We start from the raw sequence: 17661 nt of genomic DNA on the forward strand, positions 1-17661 counted from the left end.
GCAGGAACAATAGCTTTTTTTTTTTTTTTTTTTTCATTTTTTTCTTACGAGGATCATGGGAGACCAAAGCACCCATGGGAGGGAAGAAGCCTGCCTAGCCAACTCCAGCCTTCAATACTGACCTCCCTCTCCTCTTCAGCATGGAGAAACCTCTCACGGGCTCTAGCTCATGCCCCCCCCCATTCGGGCTCTAGCTCATGCCCCCCCCATTCAGGCTCTAGCTCATGCCCCCCCCATTCGGGCTCTAGCTCATGCCCCCTCCCATTCTCTGTTGAAAGGTTACTAACTCCTCTGTTGTTTCTAAGCTATCCCCAACACCATCACTCCCCCCAGGAACTCCTATGTCATTGCAGTAGGGTAGAGGAGAGCTGGAACGCGGGTGGTTTTTCCAAAAGGAGTCGTCAGCCGGTTTAAGGTTAACTGGCTGTTGACACTCAAGAAGCTTTGTGAGTGACGGATACTGAGGGTGGCCGTGAAGGGGTGCTTTCAACCCTGGCTTGGCCCGGGAGGAACAAGCGCAGGCAGGTGCCTGATCGAGTACCTGGCCTCTGGACCAAGGGCTGTGGAGCTGTCCGAGGTTCTGAACCTGCCTACTTTGGGCCTTAGCCTAGTACTGTTGGAGATCTGGAAGACCGGGCTCTCCTTCGTGGCCTGTTCTGTCCCAGGTGACCTTGGGCACCTGGCTTCCCCTCAAAGGCAGCGCTTAACTCATTCTCATGTCGCGGCTGGATGGAAAGCTCGTGCCATTTTCCGTCTTACAGCTAGTGCGCGTCTCTTCCCGGGCGTGGAGAATGACAAGATCTTTTGCCAGGGTAGATGCTCGCCTGTCCAATCTCACCTGCTCTTCCCCAGGCCCCGACGGCTCCAATCTTTTGGCTGCCCGGCGGCCAACAGGCAGCGCTCTTCCCCGACAGAAGCACGTTGCTCTGCACACCAGGGGCCTGTTGGGTTTAATCGTTAAGACCACGATTAAACCGCAGGCGGGACAACGAAGGGGCTACAAGCCATGGAGAGAAGCGCGAAAACACACTTCGGGGTCCAGAGTGCGTGGTTAGGGCGGAGGCGGGACTCATAGCCAAGCTTTGGCCGCCTGGTTCCTCCCCAGCCCGCGAGGGGGCGCCTAGTCCCCATGACAACGCGGACAGCCCCCACCCCACCCCCCGGAGGGCAGCGCCGGAGGCTGATCCTCCCTGGCGAGTGTGGGCGGTGCCCTCGGTGCTCCAGTCCAGAGGCGCGGGCCATCTCCGGAGAAGGGTGTGAACATCAAGGGTGCCCAACACTCCAGGTGGTGACCCCCGCGCGTCGCCGCTGGGTGACCGTCCCCGGGCGGGCTGTGCGTCCCCACCACGATTGGCTGCTTCCCTGTGACATCACGCGGCTCGGGGAAAAGTGCGAGCGTGAGCGCGAGTCGGAGCCACAGCGCCGGGAGCTGCAGGCGAAGCAGGGGCCGCCCCTTGGCACCCTGTCCCTGCCCCCGACCCCCGGCCCAGTCGCCCACCCTACGGACTCCCGGGGCCTCTGGCTTGTTCCGCCGTCTGTCCGGCACCCGCAGAGCAAGACAGAAGCGGCGGGTGAGTAACTCCGCGGAAGCGCGGGGGCGGGGGGCTCCGGTGCAAGATAAGGATGTAGGGTTCCGGGACCCTCCGAAGGTCTCCAGAGGTGGGTCCAGCTGGAACGGGGTCCCAGACCCTTTTAAAAGGCAAGCGCGGTGCGGAAGGGGCGGAGAGCCCAGGGATGGGGCGCCCCTCTGGAAGAAGGGCCCCAGGTCTCTAAAAGATTTCTCCAGGTGAGCCTCTAAGGATTGGTGATCATTGAGAAGGCTAGGGAGGAATAGTCCCAGCCCACAGCCCAACCCCGAAGCAGAGCAGCCGTCGGGTCAGGACCCGCACTCCCTCACTCCCTCCGGTTGGCTGCTCTTCAAGGCGCCGGAAGATGAAGCCCCAAAGCGCCCGTTTCCCGCCCGTCTCCCTGCCCTCCGTTCCCACCTTGGCCCACCCGGAGCCTCCAGCACGCTCCAGCCCGTAGAGTCCTCTGGCCGCGACCTTGAGCCCCGACGGAAAACACCCCTGTTCTCTTCTGTTTCCCGTCCCCCTCTCCAGGAGTACCCTCTCCTTTACTCATCCGGGGAGATACATCTTCCAGCCCTCCATCCTCCCAGCTCTTAGAGGAAGTGTTAGGCACGATGATTTGGCCCAATATCGTGCACCCCTCTTCCTTTTAAGTACTGAGGCTTCTCTCCGCCTCAGGAACAGTCCTGGAAACCATAGCTTTCCTAAAGTGATCACTTAATAATCGAAAATCTACCCCACTAGCCACCCCACGGGCTCCCAAAGCACCCTTTCCCGTCTTGTCCCCAGTAGGGGTAGGGGCTCAAGGACCCGCGGAAGCACATTGCCCACGCCCAGAGACTACAGGAACTGCGTGCCTGGGGGTTGGTGGGAGGGCGGGGCATCGGAGAATCTTGGCCCTTTCGACCGGGACCCAGACGTGGAGGAGCCGGGAGATGGGCCCAAGGGTAAGCCGCGAAATGGCCTTTGACGTATCCCTGAGCCCCCAGCTCGGGAACTTAGTGCTTATTTTGACTGGTAGGACTAGACAGGGCCTCTCCAGAGGGTGCAGGTTGAAGATTGAAGAACAATTGAACCAAGCCTCGACTGGGCTCCCGGCTGGAGGTTCTGCCCCTGCCCTCAGGGCGTAGGGTACATCGAACAGGGCTCGGTGACCCTCACGATTCGTCGACTATCGCAGAGGCTTCTCCACAGAAGTCAACCCACGGCTGGGACTGTGCGCTCTCTATTCTTGACAGGACCAGGTGTCCGGGCCACTAAGACTATGGTTCCAAAGTCAGGGTTTCCTCGCAGCCCAGTTTTTGGTCCTTTCTCAACCTTTTCCCCACCCACAGGTCAGCGCTTCCCGGTGGTTCCCGCCATGGGTGTTGGATGGGACTGGTCATTCGTTAATAGTCCAGCATTTGCTCCCGCACACAAGTTCGCGGTTTCGGCCACCCAAGCCCTATGGCCAGACACACATGCACACGCACGTGTCCACACGGCACTGGCATGCTCACACATTCAAAAGCGCACTGGTATCCAGGCGTGGCGGTGCGCACACTGGCGCATGCAAACAGCTACTAGTGTCTACTCGCACTCCCGAGTAGTCACACACAAACACAACTCGCACTCGTTTTCCCACCTACACGTTTCTTGATGGGTGCCTTGCGGGGTGCGTGTGGAATCTCGACGCCCTAAAGTTTCTCGAAATCCTGGCCGAACGTAAGGAACCTTTGTGGCAGCCTGAGGCCACGGAAACAGGCGGTATCTCCCTCCCTTTGGCCCCTTTGCGATAAGCCCTATCCTCACGCTTTTCTGTATTCTGATTTGCACTGGAACTTGAGGACGTGGTTAACCTCAGGCTCCGGGTCCGGAGCTGGCACCGGGGACCGACATTGCCATCTAGTGGTGGGCTGCCTCCTTTTCGAATGGTCGGGCCGAATTTGGGGGGAGGGGGCAGGGAGAGGCTCGTGCCTGAAGGTGCTGCGGTCTGAACGTCTGAGATACTATCGGAGAAGTCTGGAAAGAAAACTAGGACCAAGTTGAAAAAGCTGAATTTTACCCATCTTCATCTGTCGGGGCTCCGGGAAAACCAAACCACCCACCATTCATCTGGTCATTTATTTGTAAGGCTGTTTCTCGGTCCCAGGAGGACAAAAGGTCAAATCCAAGCGAGGGAGATGGATGGAACACAGCTTCCGGGGGACTTCTATCCCGAGTGGTTTGGGGAATACCTTGGAGATAAGAAAGTGTCCCTGGTTGCTAATCCTGACCCTCCCCTTCTTACAAACTGGATGAATTTTGTCAAGTTCATATGATGCCCTTCTATAAGAGGACTTTTATATCTGTAAAATGAGGTTGCCAATAGTTCTCACCTTGTCTGTATGCTATACATTAAACTTGATCATCTATAGGGAAAGCTTTGAGGGCCTCCTGACTCAAAAAATAAAGAGAGGTTGTATTTTCCTATCTTGCCCCCAACCTCCCACCCTTGTCTTCTTATCCTGCTAGCTGTTGGCTAGCTGGCTGTGTTCTGGCCCTGAGAGACTCAAGTGAGGGTTTCCTTGGTGTGTGCTAATGGCTCCCCTACTGGCTTGTCCCGGTTCCTGCCAGTGGGTACTGGGAGGGAGTGGCCTCTGTGCTCCCCCCTCCCAGCTCTAAAGCTCAAGATGCCAGAGGCTCCATTTTGGAGATGAATGCTACTGTAGAGACTGAAAAGAACGGATCTGTCTTTTGCCCTTGACTCCTTGGGTGACCTTGGAGGTATCATTACCCCTTCCCTTCTGTCCTCCTTTGACCCGTGAGTTTAACTTTGAAGCCAGAAGGCAAGCTCCTGCATCTGCGGAGGAACTGGAGGGCCGGCTCCAGCTTGTCCTGTGTTTGCAACCCCTAGTGCCATTTCAGTTAGAGGGCTCAGCTGCTAACCAGATCCCCCAGCTGCTCAAAGGCTGTGGTGGGACAAGATCCTTTTAAATAACAGAATTAATTTCCAAAGGGAAAATGGCTCTCCTTGGGCTATACAGCTAGACCTTTTTGGCCTTCTATTGAACTCAGGTTGCAGAGCTGGTGTCTCTTCCTCCACAGCCAGCTTGCTGCACCCTCTCTTCCTCTTACACACACACACACACACACACACACACACACACACACAGATGCACAGGACTGCGTATACGACCTGCGTGTGGCTGAGATGGTGCCTTTGTGCGTATGTGGAATGCTTGTGTGTTGGCGGGTGTGAAGGAGGCTGGGCTGAGCGGCTGCCCTGGCACGGTGTGCTGGGCGTGGGCCTCCCTCACATGTATGGAAGAGGAAGGGGAGGAGGAGAGATGAAGGGATCCTGGTGGGAGGGAAGGCAAACTCCTGGGAGGGGCTCTGTTGGGCCTGCGCTGGGTCATCTTGTGTGTGGGATGTGAACTCTGGCTGCAGGTTCTCTCTGGGGCGATTCCCTCATCTTTTGTCTCCATAAAGGAGCTTGTCCTTAGTTCTTGGGAAATCAGATTGACCCTTCTTCAGCTGCTGGGTCTCTTAAGCTTTGGATTTCTTTGCTGGGGACCTAACAGCTCCCACGCTGTCCACTCTCCACCCCACACTGTCCACACCCCACACTGTCCCCTCTCCACCCCACACTGTCCACACCCCACACTGTCCCCTCTCCACCCCACACTGTCCCCTCTCCACCCCACACTGTCCACACCCCACACTGTCCCCTCTCCATCCCACACTGTCCCCTCTCCACCCCACACTGTCCCCTCTCCACCCCACACTGTCCACTCTCCACCCCACACTGTCCACACCCCACAGTGTCCACACCCCACACTGTCCCCTCTCCACCCCACACTGTCCCCTCTCCACCCCACACTGTCCCCTCTCCACCCCACACTGTCCACACCCCACACTGTCCCTTCTCCACCCCACACTGTCCACACCCCACACTGTCCACTCTCCACCCCACACTGTCCACACCCCACAGTGTCCACACCCCACACTGTCCACTCTCCACCCCACACTGTCCACACCACACTGTCCACACCACACTCTCCACACCCCACGCTGTCCACACCCCACGCTGTCCACGCTCCACCCCTGAGACTGGGCTGGCAGGCAAAGCTGAACTTCCAGAGGCATCTCACTGTTCCCTTTCCTATTCTTCTTCCTCTTAAGTGGGCAAACCAGGTGTCCCAGCTCTCACCTCGCCTCCTGTGGTCACTTGTGTGACCTCCCTATCCCTTAGAACCATCAGGTCCTGTGCCTTACTCGATTGTTCTCCCGAATCTCCAAATGCAGTGGACCAGCCACAGGATGTCAAGGAAATGTGGAACCTTATTTAACATCTGAGTCTGTTTTCTCAATATCTGCCTTTCAGTTTGTTATGAGGAAACACAGAGGGCAGGGATTTAGTAGACACACTCTATGCTGACTGCTATTATTCATTATTATTATTATTACAGAGTAGGTATAGGACAAGTCTCCCTTGGCCATGGCTGGATATGGTGCACCATACCTGCAGTTCCAGCCCTCTGGAGGCAGAGGCAGGCAGATCAAGGACCGTGACTTTGAGATCAGCCTGGTCTATACAGTAAGATCGTCTCTCAAAAAAAAAAAAAAAAAAAAAGAAGAAGAAGAAGAAGAAGAAGGAAAATGAACAAGCATGCGGGACGGCAGTTGTATCTCAGTGGTGCACGCGTGTGTGGCACATTCCTGCCATGTGCATGGCCTTGGGAGCAACCTTCGGGAACCAGGGTTGGGAAGTGACAGGTCTGAGGGGGCAAACAGTAGACCCTTGTCCCAGCTGCCCGCCTGTGTGGCCACTCTTCCTGCCCTTGCTCTCCTAAGCTCTGTCTCCGGGCCTTATCTCAGCCATGGGCCACAGCTCTTGGAAGTGGCTTTCTCCTTTCCCTCATCTGCGTCAGCTTCTGGGTGAGGCCTCTGATCAGCCAGCAAGGACCAGTCCTCTCCAGTCTTATCTCTCAGGCCCTTATCTTCTTTCTAGCAGTTTTCCCCCCACGTTTCTGTTCCCCCCCAAACTAGATGATGCATTCTGAGATGGGCACCGTGTGTGTTTCATTCACTTCTATCACCTCAGCCCTCAGTAATAGCAGTGCTTGGCTGAGGAAGCTTTCAGTAAGCGGTAGATGACTGAGAACTCAGGAATGGTTGACACAGACCGCGCTGACATTTTCCTGGATGAAGTTCCTTTAGCCACAGTGACTCTAGGTAACCGCTGCGTAAGCCCTGCTCCCCATCGTCTTCCACAATTCACTCCTGTGCTGTCTCCTTCCTCCTCCAGCCACTACCCACCTGTATCCGGTTGGGTTCAGCATGGCGAACTTCACACCCGTCAACGGCAGCTCAGCCAATCAGTCTGTGCGCCTGTTCACAGCAGCCCACAACCACCTGGAGACAGTAGAGGTGGTGTTCATTGCTACAGTGACTGGCTCCCTGAGCCTGGTGACTGTTGTGGGTAACATCCTGGTGATGCTGTCCATCAAGGTCAACCGGCAGTTGCAGACGGTCAACAACTACTTCCTCTTCAGCCTGGCGTGTGCGGATCTCATCATAGGGGCATTCTCTATGAACCTCTACACGCTGTACATCATCAAGGGCTACTGGCCCCTGGGTGCCGTGGTCTGTGACCTGTGGCTGGCCCTGGACTATGTGGTGAGCAATGCTTCTGTCATGAACCTTCTCATCATCAGCTTTGACCGCTACTTCTGCGTCACCAAGCCTCTCACCTATCCCGCCCGCCGCACCACCAAGATGGCAGGCCTCATGATTGCAGCTGCCTGGGTCTTGTCCTTTGTGCTCTGGGCTCCTGCCATTTTGTTCTGGCAGTTTGTGGTGGGCAAGAGGACAGTGCCTGATAACCAGTGCTTCATCCAGTTCTTGTCCAACCCGGCAGTGACCTTTGGCACAGCCATTGCTGCCTTCTACCTGCCGGTGGTCATCATGACGGTGTTGTATATTCACATCTCTCTGGCCAGCCGCAGCCGCGTCCACAAGCATCGACCGGAGGGCCCCAAGGAGAAGAAGGCCAAGACTCTGGCTTTCCTCAAGAGCCCTCTGATGAAGCCAAGTATCAAGAAACCTCCACCAGGGGGCGCTTCTCGAGAGGAACTGCGCAACGGGAAGCTAGAAGAGGCTCCTCCGCCAGCCCTGCCCCCACCTCCACGCCCAGTGGCTGACAAGGACACTTCCAATGAGTCCAGCTCAGGCAGTGCCACCCAGAACACCAAGGAACGGCCACCCACAGAGCTGTCCACCACAGAGACCACCACTTCAGCGCTGCCAGCCCCTACCCTGCAACCACGAACCCTCAACCCAGCCTCCAAATGGTCCAAGATTCAAATTGTAACAAAGCAGACAGGCAATGAATGTGTGACCGCCATCGAGATTGTACCTGCCACGCCAGCTGGTATGCGCCCAGCAGCCAATGTGGCCCGAAAGTTTGCCAGCATCGCTCGCAACCAGGTGCGCAAGAAGCGGCAGATGGCAGCCCGGGAGCGTAAAGTGACTCGGACGATCTTTGCCATTCTGCTGGCCTTCATCCTCACCTGGACACCCTACAATGTCATGGTCCTGGTGAACACCTTTTGCCAGAGCTGCATCCCCGACAGGGTGTGGTCCATCGGCTACTGGCTTTGCTATGTCAACAGCACCATCAACCCTGCCTGCTATGCGCTCTGCAATGCCACTTTCAAAAAGACCTTCCGGCACCTTTTGCTGTGCCAGTATCGGAACATCGGCACAGCTAGGTAGACGGGCAGGTGCCCTAGGAGGTGCTGGTGTCATGAGTGTGTACCGGGGAACCACATGGCTCACCGGCTGTGGAGGAGAGAGTAGGCGGCCCCACTCCGAGTTCGCATCTGCTGAAGAGAACAGGTCTCCCAGACACCATGAGGTACAAGAGGCTCTTCGCTGGGAACGGGAGAGCAGATCTACTGAAGCCTAAGAGGCTCAGCCCAGGGAGGGTCTGAACTGGCACCACCTGGCCTATATGTTACCTTGCCTCAGGAAGATGGGGGACAATGGCTGGAGTGGGCAGCGGCTCTAACGAGGCTAACCATCAGCCTAGGTGGATGAATAGAGCGGAGCCCTGGAGCATCGAGGGAGGAGCAAAAGGAGTCAGGCTTGCAAGGGTGGGGTCCCCCATTGCGCTGTAATCGGTGCTTTCCGCCTTCCTGCACCCTCCTCCTGCATGTAGCCTCAGCCCTTCCCCTAAGTCCCACTCCAGGGTGAGGGACTTCCCTGTCGTTGCTCAGCCAGACTCTGGGTGGGAAGCCAAGCTCCTTGGTACTCCCCGGGCCGGCAGTTATATCTGGATGGGGCAACCGCGAGGTCTAAGCTGAGGTACAACTCCAGGGGACTAAGTCAATTGGTGGATCTTATTGTCAAATTGTCATGCCCCCCCCACACACACACACCCAGGTCACACATCTAATGAACGTCAGCGTTCCTTTCTACCTCTACAAGGAGGGAGATATGGGTGGGGGGGGGGGGAAGGTGGTGGTAGGAAGCTTGGTGATCCATACAGGCCTCAGTGGTGGGTGACACAAACAAGCCCCTCATCTATCCCCAATGAGAATATTCCAGACTGGCAGTAGCCTGGACCAGAAAGACTCTTGACTAGGTGGGGCAGAGCTCAGATCACCTAGGTTCTCTTCCCTAACCCCAGCCCTGTGGGTCCCTGGGAGAGATGACACCCAAGGGGTCCTGGAAGACATTTTTGTAAATGTTCTGCTCTCTCCGTGAACTGTCGGGAGCACTTCATAGTCCTCGGCCGCTCTCAGGACATCTTTCCCTATCCTCCCACCCCCAAAGCTCCACGCAAACTCCCTGGGAAGGGGCTTTTATATATTAAAAACGAAGCTTTTATTGGAAAACAAGTGAGTTCATTTTATTCATTTCTTAATAACAGGTATCAGTGTGGGGAAAACAAAAGGGGGTACGGGGAGGCTCACTTCCCAGAATCCCTTGTCCTCCCCCCACTTTGGGCACCTGGTGTGGGTGAGAGGGGGCTGGAGTCAAAGGGTGTGATTGGCAAAGCTGACAGGAAGACAAAAGGCACTGGTGGGTTAGGTCTTGGGCCTGTGGAGAGGGGGCTCGCTCAGGCTCCAGGCAAGGCCAGAGGCTCTCTGGCCTCCTGACTCAGTCCTTTCCTTTTCCTTTCTTGGCTGGAAAACAATAAAGAAATGCATTAGTGCGGTGGGTGATCTAGATCCGACTCACACAACAGCACACACAAGTCCGTCAAGGAGAGAAAGTCCTGCCCCCTAGTGGTGACTGGCCAGTTAACCTGGAAGTGGTGGAAAGGGCAGCCATGTGATGCCAAGCCTTTCTTTATTCCTTCAACTTTTTAACTCCTCCACCCCCCTTTAAAGCCAGCTTCTCGGTCTAAGTCTGTAACCTTGAACTCACAGCGGTCTTACTGCCTTGGTTCTGAAGGGCTGCGTTAACAGGCATGAGCCACCAAGCCTGACTTTCAACTTTCTATTTTCATCTAGGATCAGAATATGTCCAAGTTCCTCACCTGGGAAGTGGGCAGAGTGACCTCTACCCAGAGTCAAGTAGCAGGCTGTCCCTTCAGAACATCCTTCCTATAGTTTTAAGGGCAGAGTGAACTCCTCCCTGACTTCAGCCCACCTTCATCAGGTGACAAAGACTTTTTCCAGGAACCCAGATGGGATGACCGGCAGAAAGAGTAGTTCCTAACTTGGGCAGAGGAGTCTCCTGAGAGTGGCCCTCAAGTGCCTGCCCATTTCTAACTTGAAGACTATTCTGCAGAGATAGCATGAAGTCACTAGCTTGATCTACAACCCCACTAGATTCGCTGACCTTTGGTCTTCGACTTAGTCTTGGCGGTGCAGGGCTTGGTCACACGGATGGTCTCCTGGCACTGGGCATTGTACCGAGCCTTCTTCAGGGTCCCTTGGCGGGCTTTGGTGCCAGTGCTCCCATCACACGCCCCCCAGCTCTCAAACTTGTATTTGCAGTCGGCTGATGGGAGGAAGAGCGGCCCCACGGTGAAAGACAGGAGGGTTGTGGCTGCCCTTCCTGCCTCAGTTTTATTAAGGACATAACCTCTGCTTTCCCGCCCTCCTCCCGTGCTCCACCTCACCTCCAAACTCCTTCTTCCAGTTGCAGGGCACTTTGCAGTGGATGCGCTGGGTCTGGGCCCCACAGGTACCCTCGCGGAAACCCATGCCGCAGTCCTTGCTGCTGGGGGTGCAGGGCCCCCAGGTCCACTCCGAACACTCGCTTCCCTTCTTCACCTTGTCTACAAGGCGCAAGAACAAAATTAAGGACATGGCGTGCCCGGAGACTCCCTCGGAGACCAGCACCTAGGTCACACGGCCTCACCTGCCCGCCCCAGCTTTCTTTTACTCCGGAGTCCACCCTACCCCATCATCACCTTTTTTTTTGGCCACCGCGGACGTGACCGCCAAGAGGGCAAGAAGGGCTAGAAGGAAGAAGCCTCGGTGCTGCATCCTGGGGGAAAAAACTGGGTTAGAGTTTCTCGCCTAGTCCCTTCTCCGCTAGGGACCGCGGGAAGGACCTCCCACCCTGACTGACTTGTCCCACTTTCCAGGCCCAAAACGTCGGACCGACAAGGGGGCGACGGAGGGAGGACTTGAAGCTGCTATCACGAGTCTCGGCGTACCCCCCGCCCCCACCTCAGCCCCCTTGGTGGCAGCAGCCTGGAGGGACTGGGGCCACAGCCACTGCGTGCGCTCACTCGCTCACTGCCGGCGATGCTTCGCTCCCTCCCGCTACGGCCTGTCCCGCTAAGGCCGCTAAGGCCCCTTTTGTCTCCAGAACCGGTCTGAGCCGGTCACATGGGCCCCCGCCCCTCCCCCCACCCCATGGAAGGACCCGCCCCGCCCCCTCCCCTCAAACCCGCACCTCCCCAGACCCCCTAGTCCCCGCCTCCACTCCCGCCCTTTGCAGAGCCGGACTCCCGCTCCAGTGCCACTCACCTCTGGTCTTTGGGTCTCTGGCCCTGGAGCTCTGTCCCACCAGTGCACTCTTGGCTCAGGTCCCAACGTAGCCCCAGCACTCTATCTCCTCCCCTTCCCCTGATCTGGGCCTGTCTACAGCTCAGGTCACCACTAAACTTGCCCACCACAGGCCCCTGAATGTCCTGGTGTCACAGGCCGGGGCGATCACCGCACCCACGAGTCTTCCTTCCCTTCGAGGCCCGGGTCACCTCCGGCTTGTTTTGATCTTTTCCCTCCAAGTTCAAGAAGGGTCTCTGATGTGTCGGGGAGCTGGGTACCCCGGTGAGCAAGGCTCAAGAGCCTTTTTCTAGTGCAGGTTTGAAGGAGGGGAGGGAGTTGGGGGGATGGGGAGCACATAGAACTGAGTTGGGTAAATCTTGTGGCTGACAAGGGTTGTCTGAGAAGTTCCAGACCAGGCTTCGCCCGGAGGTGATAACCGCCCACCCCGACCCTGGGGCCTCAGGCTCACCTCAACCAGATCCCCCAGTACAAGCCAGGGGGAGGGGACTGCTCCAGGGCACAGGGCCAATGGACTGAGGAACCGCGCCTGGCCCCCGCCCCACCTCTTTTACTTTCATTGTTACCATCCCAGCGGGAGCGGGAAGCTGAGGAAATCAGCTCCGCCCCGGGCCCTCTGAGCCTAAGCCCCTAGGCAGAGGTCAGGAACAGGGCAGACCCATCTCCAAGGACTCCCGAAGTGCTAAGAGATGTTGGTAGCCATTCCCCCACTCCAAGAACTTCCCAGCTCACCATTGCTCATGAGAGTCCCCCACAAGAAAAAAGAAAACAAGAAAGGAAAAAAAACTTCACTTTACTGAGTCACACCCAGCTGTAAACAAGTCACCGTGGGAGCCCCACCCCCCACCCCAGGCCGTACAGTTCGAAATGAAATGACTGGGTGCATGAGGAGGGTCACCAGGGTAGGGCCAAGCAGGGCAGCAGGCAGGCCAGGCGAATGCAGCAGGCTCTTGAGTTTCTGGGATGCCCAGGGTGGGGGTCAGAGAGGAGGGCTGGGCACCCAGAACCCTCCAAAGAGCCCAAAGGATCAGGTGGCTTTCCAAAGTCCTGCTTAGAACAGGCCTCCCCGACTCGATGCTGAGCTCTGTGCAGCCCTTCCATCTGCAGTGGTGAAGGGGAGGGGGAGGGGGCTGCCCTGAAGGGAGGGACCCAGCCAGCCCAGCCTGTTTCCTGTTCCCTAGGAAACCAGGGACAGGTGAGAATCCAGCTCCTTAGAGTCCAGCCCTAGATCTGACCAGCTTCTCAGGGGGTGGCACGGGGCTCCTTCCCTGTGGCAGGGTCCCCCCATAGCCATCTGACAGGAATGTGGCAGTGAGGTGGGCAAGGAAAGCTCTAGTCCCCTGGTAGTGTCCCTCGTCGATCCATGGTCCCTTAACTATACAGCTGTCTCCTGGTCCTCACGCTGGATCATCTGGCAATGCTGTCTGTTCTCCAGGTAGGCAGCTAGCTCTGTGTCCTGAGCCTTCTCAGCTCGCTGCCGGGGAGTGTCGCCCTGGAGAAGGGTGGAAGGGCCCCAAAGGCCTTAGGGAAGGGCAGGAGTTCTGCCCAGCCAGAGGGGGAGGGCATCCTCAGAGGTCACAGGTTTCCCTTGCTGGCTCAGGTTTCTCCAGGCCTGGACTGTGTTGGCTCAGAGGAGCTTAAAATCTCCTAGCCCTGCCCCCAAGTCTGGGAAAGGGTGAGTGTGTTCTGTCAAGCAACTCACCTGCTGATCTGTCTTCATGAGGGAGGCCCCGGCTTCCACAATGTAGTGGCAGATGGTGCGCTGACCCAGGGTGGCTGCCTGGTGTAGACAGGTCTCCCCACTGGAGAACAGGGGCTGGTTGTAGACACTTTCAGTCCTCTAAGCCAGCCCAGCAGCCTCCCAACAGCCATTAGCAAGGGCAAGAGTTTGGCAAAAGAGGGAAGGGTATTCCATGCTGGCCAATGCTGGCCAGAAAGAGTTCTTGGGCTCTGGATGACCAAACGGTTAGGACTGAAGGACGGTGGTTCTCAGGTGAACCAGGGGCCTGTGTCTCAGATACTCACTTCTCCTCCACAGCATCCAGGATCTCTGGCGGTGCTGCAGATAAAGAGAAGAGGTACTGAGCCTGGCCATCCCCCTTTCTGCCACCCAGCCCCAGGAGCACAGCTCACCGTGATCCAGCAGATAGCGAACCACTTCCTTGCTGCCAGTGCTGACTGCGTGATGCAGGAGAGTCCGGCTTTGCTGGTCACGGTGCATGAGGTCACCTCCTGCTCGGTGTAGCTCCTGGAGCTGAGAGTAAGGGGTAGGGCAGAGCAGGGCTGGCTCTCCACACTTCAGGCATGGACCCAGTCACAGGGCTGACCCAAGTCACTCCCTTGGCACTTCTGAGGCTTTTTGGGTGGGGAGGGTCTTTCTATGTAGTCTTGGTTGTCCTGAGCTATGTAGACAGGTTGGCCTCAAACTCAGAGAGACCCTTCTGAGTGCTGGGATTAAAGGTGCACCACCACACCTGGCTTCTGAGGGTGTCTTTGGGTGTCATCCTACGGATGAGGAACTCCCCCAATATGCACAGCCATCCAAGCCGTGGGGCCCATAGCTCCTTTAAGACTGACCCCTCCCAAGGGACAGGGAACAGGCAAACTGGATGAAGTAGCCCCTAGTCAGAAGCCACCTAGACAAGGCAATGATGTAGAGGACCAACCCCTCCCACAGTGAGGGGCCCCAGGGGCAAGGCGGGGCTCTGACTAGTTAGCACCTTGCAGAAGTCATTCCTCTTGGCAGCTTCAATCAGCTCTTCACCTGCAAAGAATATCTCTCCATCAGCTCAGGTCAGAGGCTGAGCACAGGTTCATGTGTGAACAATGTGGGGCGTGTATGACAAAGGCTGTGCGGGGTGGGGGGGGGGTGAAGAGTGATCACATGGGACTCAATGGCTATCTCTGTCAGTGACACATGAACCCTGACTCCCACTGAGCTGCACACATATGACCAGGGAAAGGAAGTGTCGGGGCTTTAGGAGCAGAGGCCTCACCTTGAGGCAGGGCAGCGTCCCCCTGCAGCGACCTGCAAACAGAACAGGGTGAGCTGTGACCCAGCTCGGCCCAGCTAGCCTCCTTCCCTGGCACCAACCATGGTAGTCTTCACTTTTATGAGTTTACTGAGTGCCTACTGTGCGTCACACACTGTGGGGTACAAGCAGGGAGCCAGACAGATGGAGACCTTGGCCTCAGGGGGCTCATATTCTAGCTCAGACAAAAGCCAACCAATAAATAAGAAATCTGGAAGTGCTATTAAAAAGAACAACAGGGCAGTGTGACCAAGCAGAGGTGGACACTTTCCAACCTTCAGGTGGCATTCCTGGAAAAGATCCTTCTGAGAAGGAGAAGCCAAGCTAAGATGGTGTGTGTGGGGGGGAGGGGGGTCTGAGACAGTAAGGACAAAGTCCAAGGGATGGCCTGGGGACCCCAAAGAACCTTGGCTGAGGCACTGCGGTAACAGACAGGGGAAAACTGCTGGGCTCAGAGAGGCCAGGAGACTCAGAATGGAAGAGCTTCCTGAGAAAGAGGGTTCAGGGCTAGGGGTGGCCTGCTTGGATTTGCACTTTCAGGTCTGAGGCAGCAGGAGGGGGGGTGCTCCTGGTGGTGATGGGGCATGGTAGCAGAGGGATAGAGTCTGGTGCTCCTGTGGGCAGAAATCCTATGCCTGCAGCCAGCAGACAGGATTTAAAGCCTGGGGAGAGGTGGTTGGGGAGGGGAGGCTCTGGGACTCACCCGGGTGTAGGAGAGCAGGGGGAAGCAGGGAGTGGGGAGGTGGGGGTAGGCAGGGCAGGCCGGGCTGATGCACCCAGAAGCTCTGGGTCTAGGATATAAATCTCGTCCTGGGCAATCTCCGTCACATAGTTGAGGTGCTCCTGTGGGGGGAGGGGGGTTAAAACTGAAGGTCAGTGCCAGGCACATGGCCCTTAGTTTCCAGTAATGAGGGTGGGGATTAGGGGCCAGAAGCAAGGCAGCAAACCTAGGGAAGCCTCTCTCAGACCAAGAACATCAGGGGAGGCAGCAGGGAGGGGGTAGCCCCTCTTCACACCCCTTAGTTTCCATTACGGCTTCACATGGTCCCTGACCTCCATGCATTCAGCAGCTCAACACCTCCCACTGTCAAGCCAGGTGATCTTGCCCTGGCTATTTTCTTCTGTTTCCCTGGATAGCACTGCCTCCAGGCCCTCCCTCCCACCCACCTAGAAAGCCTTTTCTGGCATGCCAGCCTTTTCTGTTGGCGCCGTCCCTGTGCATTCCTGGAGGGTGGGGACATGTGGGCCACAGCCACAGGCATGTGATATATTATGGCCATAAGGCTGTGGTGAGCATGCTTAGCTTGTGCCACTAACCCTGAGGCGTGCTACAGAGGTGTGAGTGTGGAATACAGAGGCGCTGTGCCTGGAGAAGGCCTGCAAGGCTTACCTGGGCCCTGTCAATCCTGTAGAAGCGACTGGCAGTGGTGGCTGTGGAAGAGACCGCTGGCTGAGAATGAGGTCTGTCCTCATCCCAGCCCAACTCTTCTGCTAATGAACCCAGGCTCCCCCGAAGCAGCCCTCACGGGACTGTAGAAAGGACCCTTCACGGCAGACTCACCATCCAGGAAACACCACTTGGAGGAGAGCTGGTGGCACATCGGGGACTTGGCTCCAGCCCCATCGGGCTCCTGTTGAGACAGAAGCGAAGGTCAGGGTGGGTCGCAGCTAGGCAGGGAGACTTGTGTGCCCCCACCTCCTCCTGCTCCCAGTATTTACCTGCTGGAGTCTCTCAATGTGTGCACGGCAGAGCTCGAGGTCGCTGTCTCCAGGGACCACCACAGTACCCAGAGGCACAGCTGCACAACAGAGAGGCCCTTCAGCAGCTGCACGTTCCTACCGCGTCCCAGGCGGCTCAGCAGCTGCCCACCCCTCCCTGCTCCGACCCCACAGCCACTCACAGGCCTCCTTGAGCTGCTCCTTGTCATAATGCAGAGCCTCATAGTCGTGCATACTGACCCTGCTCACCTGGATCCTCAGCTGCTCAGGAACTGGTTGCTGACTGTAGGGCGGGGCCGAAGACAGGGAACTCAGCAAAGACCCTGCCTACGGTACCAAAGCTCAAGTAAAGCGGAGCCTGGGCCCAGGCGTCAGTACACTGTGGCTAACATGGGACCTACTCGCTGTGCAGCGGGGCAGTACTCCGGCGCTTGGCCTTCTGCACCATAGTGGCCTGGTTGCGCAGGGCAATCCGAATCCGCGATGCTGCAAGCTTGCAGGGCTCCCCATCCACCTGCACGGGGATGGCCTTGGCAGTGGTGAGCAGCACTTCTCGGCACTGGGTCAGCCGCTCACCGTGCCCACCCACCTGCAGTGCAGCCTGTGGGTACAGGGTCCTCATGTCAGCTGTGGGTGAGGCAAGCTCTGTTCTTCCCAGAGATGAGGGTGGGGGGGGGCAGAGGGAACCCAGACAACACAGTACGGAGGAACAAAGCAAAGGTGTCAAAGACTCTCATCATATGGGCGGTAAAGTGCCCTCCCCTACAGCAAAAGGAGGGCGGGCAAGAGAGGACATGGAACCTTCAGCCAGAGAAACTGCTCTGCTCTGGCCGGGGAGGGGAGGGCGGGGACAGCCCAGGACTAGGACCGCTCACCAAGGACGTCATGGTGAAGCCGATGACCTCGAGGTACCCATCATCATGCCTCTGGGGCTCGAAGTCATGGTGCTCCCCAGGGTGGCCCCAGGGCATGGTGCCTGCACAGTACCTAAGGGAGGGAAACAGAAGGGCTGTGGCATGTCCCCACTTGGCAGGGTGGGACACAGGGCCCACAGGAGCCGACGTCCTCACCTGGGGATATTCAGAAAGACGATGCACTGAGGTTTCAGGTCCTGAATCTTGGGAGTTAGGTCCATTCCATCACACTGAACACACAACAGGGGGTGTTGGGGACACATTTACCCAGGGACCTTCCCTCCTCCTAGGCCCTCCAAGGGGTCTCTCCTCACCACCACTCGGATGTGCTTTGCTAAGTCCTTGGAGCTGCCCATCAGAAAGTCAGAGAAGGCCGTCTGTGGAAGACAGAGGGTATGTCACCATCTTACGACAGGGGCCTTCCTTCACCACA

The 17661-nt window shown here is 57.1% G+C and overlaps 3 protein-coding genes across 7 annotated transcripts in view; 1 reads left to right on the forward strand and 2 right to left on the reverse strand.

Moving 5' to 3' along the window:
* Positions 1-1437: 1437 nt before the first annotated feature.
* Positions 1438-8306, forward strand: CHRM4 (cholinergic receptor muscarinic 4; the record flags this gene model as incomplete). Its single annotated transcript, XM_080931203.1, has 2 exons — positions 1438-1571; positions 6838-8306. Exon 2 carries the CDS (start codon positions 6870-6872, stop codon positions 8304-8306), a length of 1437 nt encoding a protein of 478 aa, XP_080787329.1. The 5' UTR covers positions 1438-1571; positions 6838-6869.
* A 1211-nt stretch (positions 8307-9517) lies between these two features.
* Positions 9518-11338, reverse strand: MDK (midkine). The gene is made up of 5 exons (XM_080931326.1): positions 11284-11338; positions 10960-11036; positions 10666-10824; positions 10383-10544; positions 9518-9721 (listed from the first exon to the last, which is right to left on the reverse strand). The coding sequence occupies exons 2-5, from the start codon at positions 11033-11035 to the stop codon at positions 9696-9698; spliced, it is 423 nt and encodes a 140-aa protein (XP_080787452.1). The 5' UTR covers position 11036; positions 11284-11338; the 3' UTR covers positions 9518-9695.
* Positions 11339-12378: 1040 nt separating this feature from the next.
* DGKZ (diacylglycerol kinase zeta) overlaps positions 12379-17661 on the reverse strand; it is a gene marked incomplete at its 5' end in the record, with an annotated part of 29899 nt that continues 24616 nt past the window's right edge. For all 5 annotated transcript variants that reach the window (XM_080931262.1, XM_080931264.1, XM_080931263.1 and 2 more), the window contains 15 exons: positions 12379-13055; positions 13266-13365; positions 13589-13622; positions 13697-13817; positions 14284-14327; positions 14560-14591; positions 15299-15438; positions 15986-16026; positions 16157-16226; positions 16315-16394; positions 16497-16597; positions 16716-16915; positions 17190-17301; positions 17385-17458; positions 17543-17605. In XM_080931262.1, the coding sequence (XP_080787388.1) occupies positions 12939-13055; positions 13266-13365; positions 13589-13622; positions 13697-13817; positions 14284-14327; positions 14560-14591; positions 15299-15438; positions 15986-16026; positions 16157-16226; positions 16315-16394; positions 16497-16597; positions 16716-16915; positions 17190-17301; positions 17385-17458; positions 17543-17605 (1329 nt within the window). In that variant the 3' untranslated portion in view covers positions 12379-12938. The remainder of the gene's footprint in view (positions 13056-13265; positions 13366-13588; positions 13623-13696; positions 13818-14283; positions 14328-14559; positions 14592-15298; positions 15439-15985; positions 16027-16156; positions 16227-16314; positions 16395-16496; positions 16598-16715; positions 16916-17189; positions 17302-17384; positions 17459-17542; positions 17606-17661) is intronic.

The sequence above is a fragment of the Micromys minutus genome (genome assembly GCF_963924665.1).
Source record: "Micromys minutus genome assembly, chromosome: 17".
In the NCBI taxonomy this organism is placed as follows: domain Eukaryota; kingdom Metazoa; phylum Chordata; class Mammalia; order Rodentia; family Muridae; genus Micromys; species Micromys minutus.